General features: G+C 46.4%; 1 protein-coding gene across 2 annotated transcripts in view; it reads left to right on the forward strand.

Moving 5' to 3' along the window:
• The window catches only part of dpy19l3 (dpy-19 like C-mannosyltransferase 3), a 51471-nt gene that overhangs the window by 18580 nt on the left and 20057 nt on the right, over nucleotides 1-12834 (forward strand). The window contains exons 7-14 of one of the 2 annotated variants that reach the window (XM_079339525.1): nucleotides 2846-2969; nucleotides 3108-3242; nucleotides 3408-3539; nucleotides 5214-5315; nucleotides 5806-5879; nucleotides 7258-7416; nucleotides 7941-8072; nucleotides 12134-12245. In XM_079339525.1, the coding sequence (XP_079195651.1) occupies nucleotides 2846-2969; nucleotides 3108-3242; nucleotides 3408-3539; nucleotides 5214-5315; nucleotides 5806-5879; nucleotides 7258-7416; nucleotides 7941-8072; nucleotides 12134-12245 (970 nt within the window). The remainder of the gene's footprint in view (nucleotides 1-2845; nucleotides 2970-3107; nucleotides 3243-3407; nucleotides 3540-5213; nucleotides 5316-5805; nucleotides 5880-7257; nucleotides 7417-7940; nucleotides 8073-12133; nucleotides 12246-12834) is intronic. The other variant, XM_079339526.1, reaches the window with a different exon arrangement.

The following is a 12834-nucleotide window of genomic DNA, read 5'->3' on the forward strand; positions in this document are numbered from 1 at the left end:
ACTGAAGCTACAGTGTCCACCACATGCAGAGCTGGCTAAACACTGAAGCTACAGTGTCCACCACATGCAGAGCTGGCTAAACACTGAAGCTACAGTGTCCACCACATGCAGAGCTGGCTAAACACTGAAGCTACAGTGTCCACCACATGCAGAGCTCGCTAAAAACTGAAGCTACAGTGTCCACCACATGCAGAGCTCGCTAAACACTGAAGCTACAGTGTCCACCACATGCAGAGCTGGCTAAACACTGAAGCTACAGTGTCCACCACATGCAGAGCTGGCTAAACACTGAAGCTACAGACTGCTCCTTTAAAGTAAAAATAGTCTCCTATTTGAAAAGAACACCTCTGTCCTAATACCAACAGAGAAATGATTTACCGTAAATTCCGTACTATTGAGCGCACCTGGATATAAGCCGCACCGGCTAAAAATAAGTAAATAAATGTATTTGTACATATATAAGCCGCACTTGATTATAAGCCGCAGGTGTCCACGCTATAACAAGAGCTATTTACACAGACGTAGGCTACCGGTAACATCCGCAAATACTGTAGCGTTCGTACGGACGTTAAAGGACGACGAGAGCGTTCAAATAGTAACTTTTAGAGCAACACATAACTTTCCGTAACAATCCAACTCTCTCACCCAGCGTTCTCTCATACAGCCACTCAACACGTTCTCGCTGGTGCATTCACTGACTCTCCACATAATCGGAATTATGAACACATTATCAACTACTGACTTTACAACATGAACCGTTACAATACGAAGCCTAGCCGACGGTGTCTGTAACACGGCTGATGAAAAAGATGACCGTAATATATTTCACAAGAAAAAGTCCATCCATTCACTGCCTCAGAATGACTTCATTACTCACTTCCTCAGTCTCTGTTGTCGCTGTCAGTGTCATCTTAACGTGCAGCAGCTCTGTTAGCTTCTTTGACAGCCAGGTCGATCGCCTTTAACTTGAAAGCTGCATCATATGTATTTCTCCGTGTGTTTTCCATGATGAGGGTGCGTGCATGAAGCGCAAAATGACTGATATTAAGATCCGACGTGACGAAGTCAAATGTTTTTGCGGCAGAAGCTCATTGTCCCCCATAAAAAATCCATGCATTAGCCGCACCGGAGTAGAAGCCGCAGTGCTCGAAGTGTGAGAAAAAAGTAGCGGCTTATAGTCCGGAATTTACGGTAATTCATTTTCTTTCAACAAGCAGTAAATAGAAAAGTGTTTTTTTCCACACAGATAATAAATCATTGTGAGGAAAGAAAATGTTTGAATGAGTCCGTTTCAATAGATTCTTTTCCTTTTATATCAGCAGGAAATATTTTCAAAGATGTTTTTTTTTTTAATCTTTTTTTATGGGGCTTTCTTCCCCTCAGAGCAAGAGAAAATACATCATCTCTTTAAACGTTCATTGATAGCAGCTGCTTACAGGATGAAATCCAGCAAAGCACTTCACCTTTTCAAATCATTGCCACGTGACGCTGAGTCCAACGAGAAGCAGAACTTCTCTCACTGCTTGATGTTGGACCGTGTGAATCAGCTGATTTGTGTGTTTGACACTGAGTGGAGGATTAAAGATGTGCTCGTGGTGGCTTCAGTCTACTGTCTGTCAGGTACTTGTGATGAGCATTGACTGTATATTAATATGTAGAGGGCATCTTGTTGTGTTTATAAAAGTGAAGCTTGAAACTAAAGACATGTACACGAACAGAGACGGAGCTTCGTCCTTTCTGGATCCTCGCTTGTGTTGATTTCCTCTCAGATTCCCGTCACTAAATGGATCGTAGAATAAATCAGCACGATAATTACCAACTTTCACAGCAGAATCTGGGTTTGAGAAAAAAATGATTTGATGTGCATGATTTGATTTTTTTTATTCAGAGATAGGACAGTAGACGGAGTCGGTTATCAGAGAGAGAAGAGAAAGTGACATGCGGGAAAGGGGCCACATGTCGGATTTGAACCTGGGCTGCCTGTTGGAGGACTACAGCCTCCTTACATGGGGTGTACTCACTAACCACTGCGCCACCAGCGCCTCATCTGACGTGCATTTTAGATTGATAGTTTGACCGACGTCCCATCTGCTAACATGGAGACGACCTCGTCTGCAGCCAGACAGCAGGGGGAGCCCTGGATGTTTTGGCCTCACTCATGGCCCCTGTTGCTCCGTCCATCATAATAATAATAATAATAATAATAATAATAATAATAATACAGTTACAGTCAATGGTTAGTGGAGGTGAAACTTCTTCAAGATGTCGACGCTCTGAAGCTCTCAGGGAAGAACCGAAAACAACAAATCACAAAGACACGAGCACATGTCCTTACAGGCTGTGGTTAAACTGGGAGGACAGTGGTCAATAAGAGCAGTTGACTTGTCTCCAGTTGGAGTTAGTGCTGTGTGCTGGTTTTGCGTTAGTTGGTGGAATTTTCCAAACGTGTGCAGAAAGTTGAAAGGAGTTCAGAAACCCCTTCTGGCATTTTCTCTGCTGTCCTCTTGGATCAGTACCGAGGCGAGGAGTCTGCAGTGACCGCCGTCACATGAAGGGTCACATGGAGTTTTACAACCTCCGAAAAACAGAGGAGCCGAAAAGAAAGCAGCAGCTTGAAGCTGATTGGACATTTGTCTTTTACGGTGTTGCAGATGTTGTCATCTTATTTCAGCTGATTCTTCAGATTGTTTTTGTCCCTTTAACACTCAAACATCATGAACATTACAAACATGTGAAGCAGTGGACCAGACAGTACTCTTTTTAAAATCAATGTTTTGAATTAATTTCCAGCATCCACCCTCCTGTCTCTCTGTCCTCACTCTCTCTCTCTCTCTCCTCCTCTCAGGGTCGACACCACGCGGGTGGAGTTCACCATCTCCCTCAGAGAGAACTGGTCTTTGCCCTTCCTCGCGCTGCAGGTCACCACCATCACCTGCTTCCTCCGGCCTCAGCTCAGCGCTTTGCAGCAGGTACCCACACTGTCCAAACCGCGTCTGACCCGTCACTCTGATCCCGCCTGTTGTAGCTCCAGTGTTAGCATCCCGCGGCGAGTATCTAACCACGGCGTGTTTTGTTGTGTTGTGTTGTGTGTCCCCCCCCCCACGCAGAAGGTGATGGTGTGGCTGATGTTTGTGACCACTTTCTGTTTCTGTCTGACGTGGCAGTTCAACCAGTTCATCCTCCTGGTTCAGGCTCTCGTCATTTACACCCTCGACTGTGCAGACTTCCTGACCACGACGCAGGTAAGACCACGAGACGGATCGGATCCCTTAAAGGAGGCTCGCTCACTGTTTCCAGCATGTAACTGTTTAGAGGAGCGATTCTGCTCGTTAGCTTGTTTTCTAGCACTTTAGCCTAGCATTGACTCCATCATGTTAACACCTCACCTGCTCTACGTGTTTCTCCAGGTGACCACTCTGTACCTGGTTCAAGTCAGCGCCCTGCTCAGTGTGTGGCTCCTCCAGTTCTGTAACTCCATGATCCTGGGCTCGCTGGTCCTGAGCTTCATCGTCGCTGCGCTCTTCGTCAGACACTGCCAGGTCTGTGTGTGTGTGTGTGTGTGTGTTTATACGGATTAAGAAATACAGACGTGATATTTTGAGATAAGGAAAGGCGGGCACTGGGAGCCCAGAGGAATTAATTTCTCTCTTTTTTTTTTTCGTGCATCAAAGTCGCTGGACGGATTCAGACAGTCGTGGTCGTCTCTCTCCCAAACGCAGGAAGCAGATTAAGTTGAAATGTATTTGACGTGAAGAGGCCTGCACGTCTTTGGAAGATAATTCCAATTTGTATGCGGGAGACACATTTTTTATTTTTTTTTTGTGGCTGGGTCTAAATTTAATTAAGTTAAATCAGATCTTGTCTCTGTAACAATTACAGAAACATTTAATGTGACAGGACGAAAGTGGAAGAGAGAGAAGGAGAGAGAGACATTACACGCTCGCTCAGTAATGAACAACCTGTGTGCAGTACGCGGCGTGCTGTTAGTGTTACATGTTTCAGATGAAGCTCTTAAACCGGATTCTTCTGGACGGTCAGTGCGTCCACGTCGTGCCATCGCGGCTGGTGCAACAGTGCGAGGAGGGTCCGCCGAGGGTCTGAGCCCCCAGCCGCTCACCTCCAAGACTTAGTAACAACGTGGACGTCTTCACGCCGCCCACGTTGCATTGTCTTCAGGTGTTTGCTGAAATGGATCCAGACTTTGATAAATAACCTGTAATCCTGTCTGTGAGGGGGAGACTGGGAAATTACAGATCACCATATATTCACCGTATATCGTGATTAATAGTCTTGTTTTAGTATTTCTCTGTGAATGTGTTTGTGTGTGCGTGTGGATGGGGGACACCGGGGCGCACGGTTTGAGGTTTTGATTGTTGTAACAGAATACATTTCTGTGCAAAAACCAGTAAAAAAAATTGGGGGGGAAAAAAATTGCAAGTCACTGTGGAAGTTGGTGGCACAACAAGGAGGAACGACCTCCAAGCTATTTAGCCTTTCTTGTTAGCCACGTGCGTGCTATGTTGGCTCCACCTATCAAAATGAAGAAGCCAACCGATGCTAAATAATCGATCAGCAGCCCCGGTGGTTTGGACCCATGGATCGGCTCGTTGTCACAAATACTTCCTGTTTGAGACGGTCTCAAACCCAGATCCAGATATTTACATAAAATGAAGGTGTTTGAGTCTTTCTGTGTCTGAAGACGGATACGACCGCACAGATCACGTTGCACAAACTCGAGGAGAAAACACGTAAAGAATGCAAATGACCAAAATAAAACCATTTGGCTGCTGTCTGTTTTTAATACGCAAGCTGGTGTCTGCGCTCAGCCAAAAAAACCCTTTTTGAGAGGAAGGAAGTGTCAGTGTGTTGATTTAGTCTCCCGTCAGGAGAGACTCCATTCATTCATCACATCCAGAACTCAGCTGCACGCCGTGCCACCTGATCCCGTGAACGCATCACCCCCACGTCCTGCAAACTGTCCTCTGGCTCCCTGTCCCGTGCTGAACCCGGCTCAGAGTCCGGCTCCTCACTCACACAGAGCCTCCTCCTTTCGTACGCCAGCGTCTTGTTGTCTTTATGATCTGTGTGAACAGTTTGTTCTTCTTTTTTGAAACAGCTGCACACCAGCGTTGAGTTCCTGTGAAGCGCTTTATAAATCAAATATATATTTATATATTTAAGTCTGACTGATGTGTCGCTGCGTGCTCCTGCAGGCTGGCCTGAAGACGGGAGGCCCGCTGCTTCGTCTGGGCAAACTTCTTCTCCACAGCGCCATGGTCCTCCTCCTCACCTGCACCATCAACTACCTGGCCAAGGTGCTCCTCCTCCTCCTCCTCCTCCTCCTCCTCTTCTTCTTCTTTTTTTACCCCTTTCTTTTCTAAACCGTCTCTTCTTCCTGTTTCCATCCTGCTAACTTTTTACTCCACCTCCGCTCTAAGTCTCCTCTCCAGCCGTGTTTCTCTCTAATCAAATCCCGCCTCCTCGCCCGTCTGCTCTTTTACTTCCTGTTGTCTTCTCTCTCCTCCTGTCCTCCTTCGTCTGCTCCTCCTTGTTTTTGTACATGTGTGATGTGAGGTCACCACATCAGCCTCATGTGTTGACTTATTCAAACGTCTCATCATGCCGCTGACATGTTGACCTTGTGTGTGTGTGTGTGTGTGTGTGTGTGTGTGTGTGTGTGTGTGTGTGTGTGTGTGTGTGTGTGTGTGTGTGTGTGTGTGTGTGTGTGTGTGTGTGTGTGTGTGTGTGTGTGTGTGTGTGTGTGTGTGTGTGTGTGTGTGTGTGTGTGTGTGTGTGTTTTTACAGAGAGCACTTCAGCTCAGATCAGACGAACACATCTTTAAATTCATCCAATCAAAGCTCGGCTTTGGATCCACCAGGTATGAACACACACACACACACACACACACACACACTCTCTCTCTTTCTCTCTCTCTCTCTCTCTCTCTCTCTCTCTCTCTCTCTCTCTCTCTCTCTCTCTCTCTCTCTCTCTCTCTCTCTCACACACACACACACACACACACACACACACACACACACACACACACACACACACACACACACACACACACACACACACACACACACACACGCTCAGACGGCGCCCGCACACACCTCCTGACTTGATCCAGCTTGACTGTATTATTCACTGAGCAGCGGTATCGTACCTGGAGCGTTAGTGGGTGTGTGAATAATAGATGGCGGGGGTAACGGCTGCAGGCCTCCCATCGATCAGACGCCGTGTGTGTGCAGAGCGGCTCAGCCACTGGATAGCTGCTCCGGGGTGGCAGATAACACCGCGCTCACACACCCGACGCCACACAACTGGCCCTTCAATTATTCAGCACGCTGAGCTTACTCTCCGTCTGTGTTTCTGCTTCTCCCACTCACTTATTTATTTTCTGCCACCGCTCCTTTTATTATTCCTCGAGTTCTGTTCTGTGTAGAAGGATATCTCAATTCTCAGTTCAATTACTTATCGGTGCCGCTGCTTATCACAGGCGGTATTACTCGTATCATCTGTCAAATGTAGGCTCCTCGATAGTGCGCTTCACGCCATATGGAGATTATAAATTCAGTCCATGAATGTTGCCACCGAGGAAAAGTTCCCAAAATAAATGAATCAAAAGTCTGTCGAATCGTGGAGACATTCTCGGATGTTTCAAATGAGGCGATGTTTGGTGATAAGTCCAACCTCGTGACAGTAACTAAAGAGGGCGGGGCTTGACAAAGGCACACTTCCTGGTAAGGGCGGGGCTTGGCAAAGGGTCAACTGATCAAAACAAATAAGTTACAAAAGTTCATCTTTTAACAACAACAACATGTTTTCTGCTAAATCTCCTGAGAGCATCTCGAGCAGCTGCAGCTGCACGTTGGTGCATCAGTAGAAATAATGTAACAGTGGAGTTTAAAAATACATGCACAGCACTCTCAGAGGCAGACTGCATGTTTCTGCAGAGTGAGAGCTTGGGATTTACCATGAGAAGATTTAGGTTAAAGAGAAACTCAGAAACCTCAACCACAAAGTTTTTGGATAAATCTACAAGAACACAGGAGGTCGACACGGACGCATCTTAGAATCATATTACACATCATATATGTGTTTGTGTTTAGTGATAGCACATGTTTACTGTAGAATAATGATGAGCCAGTTGTAAGTCTTTCTAATTGAGTTAAATTGAAAGTCAGGGTTGGTGATTTCCTTCAGATCCGCTTTTTGAGATTTCGTTTGAAATCGTTCTTTTTGTTTGTTTGCAGAGATTTTGACGCCAGTCTGTATCTGTGTGAGGAGGCGTTCGGTCTGCTGCCGCTCGACACGCTGGAGCGTCTGGCCGGCACTCTGCTGCTGTACCCCTACGTCCTCACACTGCTGCTGCTCAGCGGCACGTGGGCGGTGGCCGCGTTGCAGAACCTGAGGTAGGTGAAGCCAAGTGAGCGGGAACTTCATCCATCCATCAGAGTTTACCTCCTGCTCCCCCACACAGATTTATTTGACCGTGGTGAAAGACGAGGGGCCGCATTGGATTAATGACATTACAGTTTGAACTCGCCCTCTGCTGGTCGCAGGGCGGGATTAATAACCCCTATTTCCTTTTTAAGTATTTAATTCAATTCTTTTTAGCCTGCTTTGTGTAGAACATCGAGTCATATTGGATTTGTATTCAAGTGTCCATCGTGTTTGGTGCACGAGACCAGACCGCCGCTGTGACATCCTCGCCCCGAGGCCTCCCCCTCTGTCTGTCTGCACGCCGACACAAACGGTCGTGGGCGTGCGTCGCAGCGTGTCCGCTTGTTTAAAAAAAAAAGCAGCTAATGCAATCTGAATAATATCTGCTGCGATCTGAAAAATCTGAATATTATCAATTCCACCCACCTTCCCTTCGTGCTTGTGGAGCGCCTGGCTCTAATGTTTTATGTATCACTGTTGTCTTTCGTCTCAGCAGACCTAAAGCGGGTTCAGCTGAGGAGAGGAAGGGAGGCGGAGAGGGCCGAGCGGTGGCTTTCCGTCCAGATGTGGCCTATAATCTGTTGCACACACTGTTCTACGGCCTGCTGGCTTTCAGCACGATGAGGTGAGTGCATGCAAGCAAACGGACTGAATAAAGAAGTCTGACTGTCCTATAGTCCAGGTCTAGACCGGGTCCACCTTCAGGACAAAAACTTGCTCATGACGGAGGTCGTCCGTCACTCAAGTGGATCAAAGTTAACCGTCACAGAAGAAGTAAGACGTATCTTTTAATGGCACTTCAGGACGGGACGTCTCCAGACTCTGTTGAGTCTGTGCAGAATTAAACAACAGAAAAATAATATTTTCAATATAACCCACAACTGAAGCAGAGTTATGAAGCCATATTTAAGGTAATATTAATCAGTGCAGCAGAGTCATTAAAATACTGTCAAAAAGCCAAGACATGTGTTCTCATAAGCCTTTCTGTTCAGACATTACAGTCCCAAACACACGGCAACATTTAGAACAAACCTTCTTCTGTGTGCTTTCAAGTGACCATCAGAAGGAGCCAATCACATTCACGCTTTAAAACATATAAAACCTAAAAAGCATTTGATCATGGCAGAGGGGAGAGATTTGAACAGTCGACGAGACTGAAACCACGAGACTGTCTGCTGCACGCTCTCACAACAGTCTGTGTAGAAGACGTCGGACGTCGGTCTCTGGCCTTCATCGTCTCGTTCAGCTGGGGATGATTTCCCCACGTTTAGTTTGGACGTCCGACATCCTGACATTACATGTATTTAAATATGGATCAGTACCATGGATCTCCTCTGAAGCGGGCGTTCCTGCACCGACCTGGATCAGAGGTTTTAACTCCCTGACAGGGACGGCTCAGATGTGCTTTTCCTCTTAACTGCCTGATTGCGAGAGCTCGTGAGCAGACGCTGAAGACCGAGTGGCTCTCCAAAGCCTTCGACTGAGTGTCTGAGGGGTCCACTTCAGTCCGCTTCAACCCAGGAGTGCAGTCCTAGTTCAGATAGCGACACTCGCAGCAGCAGGAGGAGGATCAGCAGGAGGAGGATCAGCAGGAGGAGGATCAGCACAGGTGGAAAAGAGAGAATCAGAATCAGATGTTTTACTAGTTTTGTTTTTTTCTTGGCACGGTCTCGATCTCGTCTCTGCCGGGCGTGCTCCTCTTTGGATTGTCTCCAAAAGGTTTTAACCTGCAGCACGTATCTGTGCCAGAGCGAGCCGGACATTTTGATGTTCTGGGGGAAATTGGATCATGTCCATTTCTTCTGCCAGAAACTGTTGAGCTACGTGGAGGAAAATAATCAAATATTGTGTGTCAGATACTGAGAGGAAGCTTTCAGACAGCAGTGACTCTGTCTTCCCCCGCTTCACGTCGCTCGCCTCTCTTTGGTGTCCTGTTGGCACATTTTAAAACTGCAGCCTAATCTCACCAGTTCACCTGTCTGCATCCTCCATTGGCAGCTTCTCTGTGTCAACCAGCCGCCCCGCCGAGGCGCCGGTCAGAGACACACGTTGGCATCTTCCACCCTGAACCTGTGCAGAAACATCTATCTGTGCGGTCGACTTTCATATGCTGCCACCTGTCAGCTGGCAGCTTGTTGTGCTGCTGCTGTGACACGCAGGGCATCGACACATCTGCTGTGATTGGTCACCTCAGATTTATGAGGATCACAGAGCGTAAGCCTGTTTTTTTCCTTGGCTTTGAAATACACTCAAAGTAACTTTGCTGCATCTTTAAGATTTTTACAAAAAGAAAACATCAGCATGAAGACGATGAAGTAACAGCTGAATGTTTCACTCGCAGCGAGTGAGCTGATACAGCACGATATAATCCCTAGTGTTTAAAATGTGTAAACTCTAATCCTCACAGAGAGCTGGCTCCGCCCCCTCCTCTCACACAGGTCAGCATGTGGTGGACACTGTAGCTTCAGTGTTTAGCCAGCTCTGCATGTGGTGGACACTGTAGCTTCAGTGTTTAGCCAGCTCTGCATGTGGTGGACACTGTAGCTTCAGTGTTTAGCCAGCTCTGCATGTGGTGGACACTGTAGCTTCAGTGTTTAGCCAGCTCTGCATGTGGTGGACACTGTAGCTTCAGTGTTTAGCCAGCTCTGCATGTGGTGGACACTGTAGCTTCAGTGTTTAGCCAGCTCTGCCTGTTGGTGGACACTGTAGCTTCAGTGTTTAGCCAGCTCTGCATGGGTCTGTAAAGCTTTCTGCGTTCTAACCTCTCTCCATGTTTCATCTCCAACATTGATCCTAGTTTGAGCAGCTTTCTGCTGCTGGAGCTTATTAGAAACATGCAGAGGCTTTTTAGCTCGGGTACAATCACTTCTATCTGAAGCAGTTCCACTGCCCGCTTCCATCGCTGCAACACCTGTTCACCTGATAACTGCTCTCATATCTGGCAAACCCAGGGGCGTCCAAAACGGCCTTCAAAGCCCCGCCTACCTTCTCTGGTCCAATCAAATCCAGAGCGTTCAGGAGCAGAATCTAAAGTTAGAAGGAGGACATAGTGGCTGCTGCGTCGTTCCTTTAAAATAACTAAAAATAAAATATCAGACATTCTAACTGCCGTACCTGCAGCTTCCAGATGACTGTCAGCACATTTTCTAAAGGCTTTATAGAAGCAGCATTCAGCGGAGAGACGAACACTGAGGTCTAAAAGTACTTCTTTTCTGTGAGCACATTTCTGAACTCTTTTGTTCCTCGTCTCGCTGAGCGTTAATAAAGTGAGACGGCACTCGTTCCTCATTGTCAGACAGGAATTGAAAAAAATGTCAAGGTAAATATGAATCACATCAACAGCCTGACGCCTCACATTCATCTGAAATTTTCCAGGTAGCACTTATTCATCAGCTGCAGCATCAGTAGGTTCGGTGGGCTGAGGGCATGTCAGGCTTGGAGATTCATTATCCTGAAATAATAATTAACTTTAGTTTGGACTGTCGAGAAACCGCTGCAGGTAAAAAAAACTCTGTTAAAAAGGAAAGGAGGGGCTTACTCACAGTAACACACATTTTAAAGGTTCCCACAGTGATCAGCATTAGAATAAGAGTCTGAGTTAGTCGTGAGATGTACTCGCTGCGTCCTAACCCGAGTGTCTGTAGAGGACCGGGTTTGAAATGACACGTGATAAATCGCACACTTTTCAGTCCGAGCGGTTCGTACGAAGATTTCTGCTTCAGTCAGGAATTAATTTACTGATTGAATTCTCACAAAAGGAGTTAAAAAAAGAAAAGCAGCAGCAGCAGCAGGCAGGCGAGCAGGCAGTGTGGAACCTGACACGTTTGATTTCAGCACTTTATCTAAAATGCTGATGAAGAGCGAAAGTCCAGGAGTGCAGAGAGCCATTCGTTCCTGTCACACAGCTCCTTTGCATTAAAAACGTATTGAGATTTATTTCTGTGAGGCTGCACTTCTTTATGCCTCCACTCTCTCTCTCTCTCTCTCTCGCTCGCTCTCTCTCTCTCGCTCTCTCTCTCTCTCTCTCTCTCTGCACCTGTCAACAATTTTTCAGATCATTTCATTCTCCAGGCCCTCTCTCTGCGGTTCACTCCGTTCTATTTAATCTCATTCAGTCCCTCTTCTTTCTCATTTGTTCAGAACTTCGATGCCCGAGTTTTGTACCTCAAAAAAAAAAAAAAAAACCCCGTTCTTATTGACGATGCGTTTGAGTCCCATGAAAGCACATTTCACTAAACTAAAGACCACTTTCTGGTTTCGCGTGCTCCCATTGGACAAATTAAAAAGCAGCATTTAATTCTGCCAACAATACGAGCGATCTGTCCTCGAGTGATGAAGATTGAGGTTTTGATTTTCTTTTCCTCTAAATAGAAGGCGAGTCCCTGAAAACGCAGCTCAGTATTAAAAAATGATCCTGAAATGAAAGTTTTGCTGATGATGATTCTGCCTCTCTCTCTCTTTCACTTCAATTCAGAAGGCACCAAAAACACAAGCTAACACTGCTCAAAAAAATAATTGCAGTGAATTGCATACAATAAATATAATTTTATATATACTGTTTGTGTATTTACAGAATTTTTTAACAAACAGAGGAGTTCAGGTTTACATTGTTTTTTCTAAATACAAGAAAGGAAAAAAAAAAAATATATATAAATGATGATAATTTCTCTCTCTCTCTCTCTCCAGGATGAAGTATATATGGACGGGTCATATGTGTGCGGTGGCGGCCTACGGCGTGTGCGGGACGGAGCTGTGGACCCTGCTGCTCGACGCTCTCCGCTGCAACACCAAAGTTCTGGTACGATTACAGACAGCTGCCACGCTCTTTTCTTTTTCACACCTTGACGTCCACGAGGACGATGCTCGAGCACTCGCCACTGCACACAGTCACTTTCAGCGGGGACACACTGGATGATTTAGGGCTGAACTATCAGGGGGGGCGTGGTCTGGAGATCCCGTCTGACCCGAGGACTCAGCAGGGCTGTAAAGATGAGTGGTGAGGCCAATGGATTCAAAGGTTTTAAGGTTTGAATCAGTTCCCTGACAAATGAATCACAGACATGTCGTCAGCAGGCGGAAAATGAAAGAGGTGAGAATATCACAAACGGCACAACCAACATGATGCAGCGTTCAATCGACAGCACGATGAGAAGCTGCCATCACCTCCCAAAAGAAATGGTGAGAGAATCGTATCGTGAACTCAGACTCGTGAGTCGTGAGTTCAGTGAATCGTTGCGTCCCGAGAAACCAGATTTGAGTGACACTGAACTCCTCGTCGTGTCTAATCGAGAATAAGAACATGAAAAGTCTTGAGTTGTTTATTTGCTTTTGTCACTTCCGTTTTTCTTCTCATGCTCCGATGTGCTTCGCCGAACAGCCAATCAGAG

Source organism: Symphodus melops, assembly GCF_947650265.1.
Source record: "Symphodus melops genome assembly, chromosome: 3".
Taxonomy (NCBI): Eukaryota; Metazoa; Chordata; class Actinopteri; order Labriformes; family Labridae; genus Symphodus; species Symphodus melops.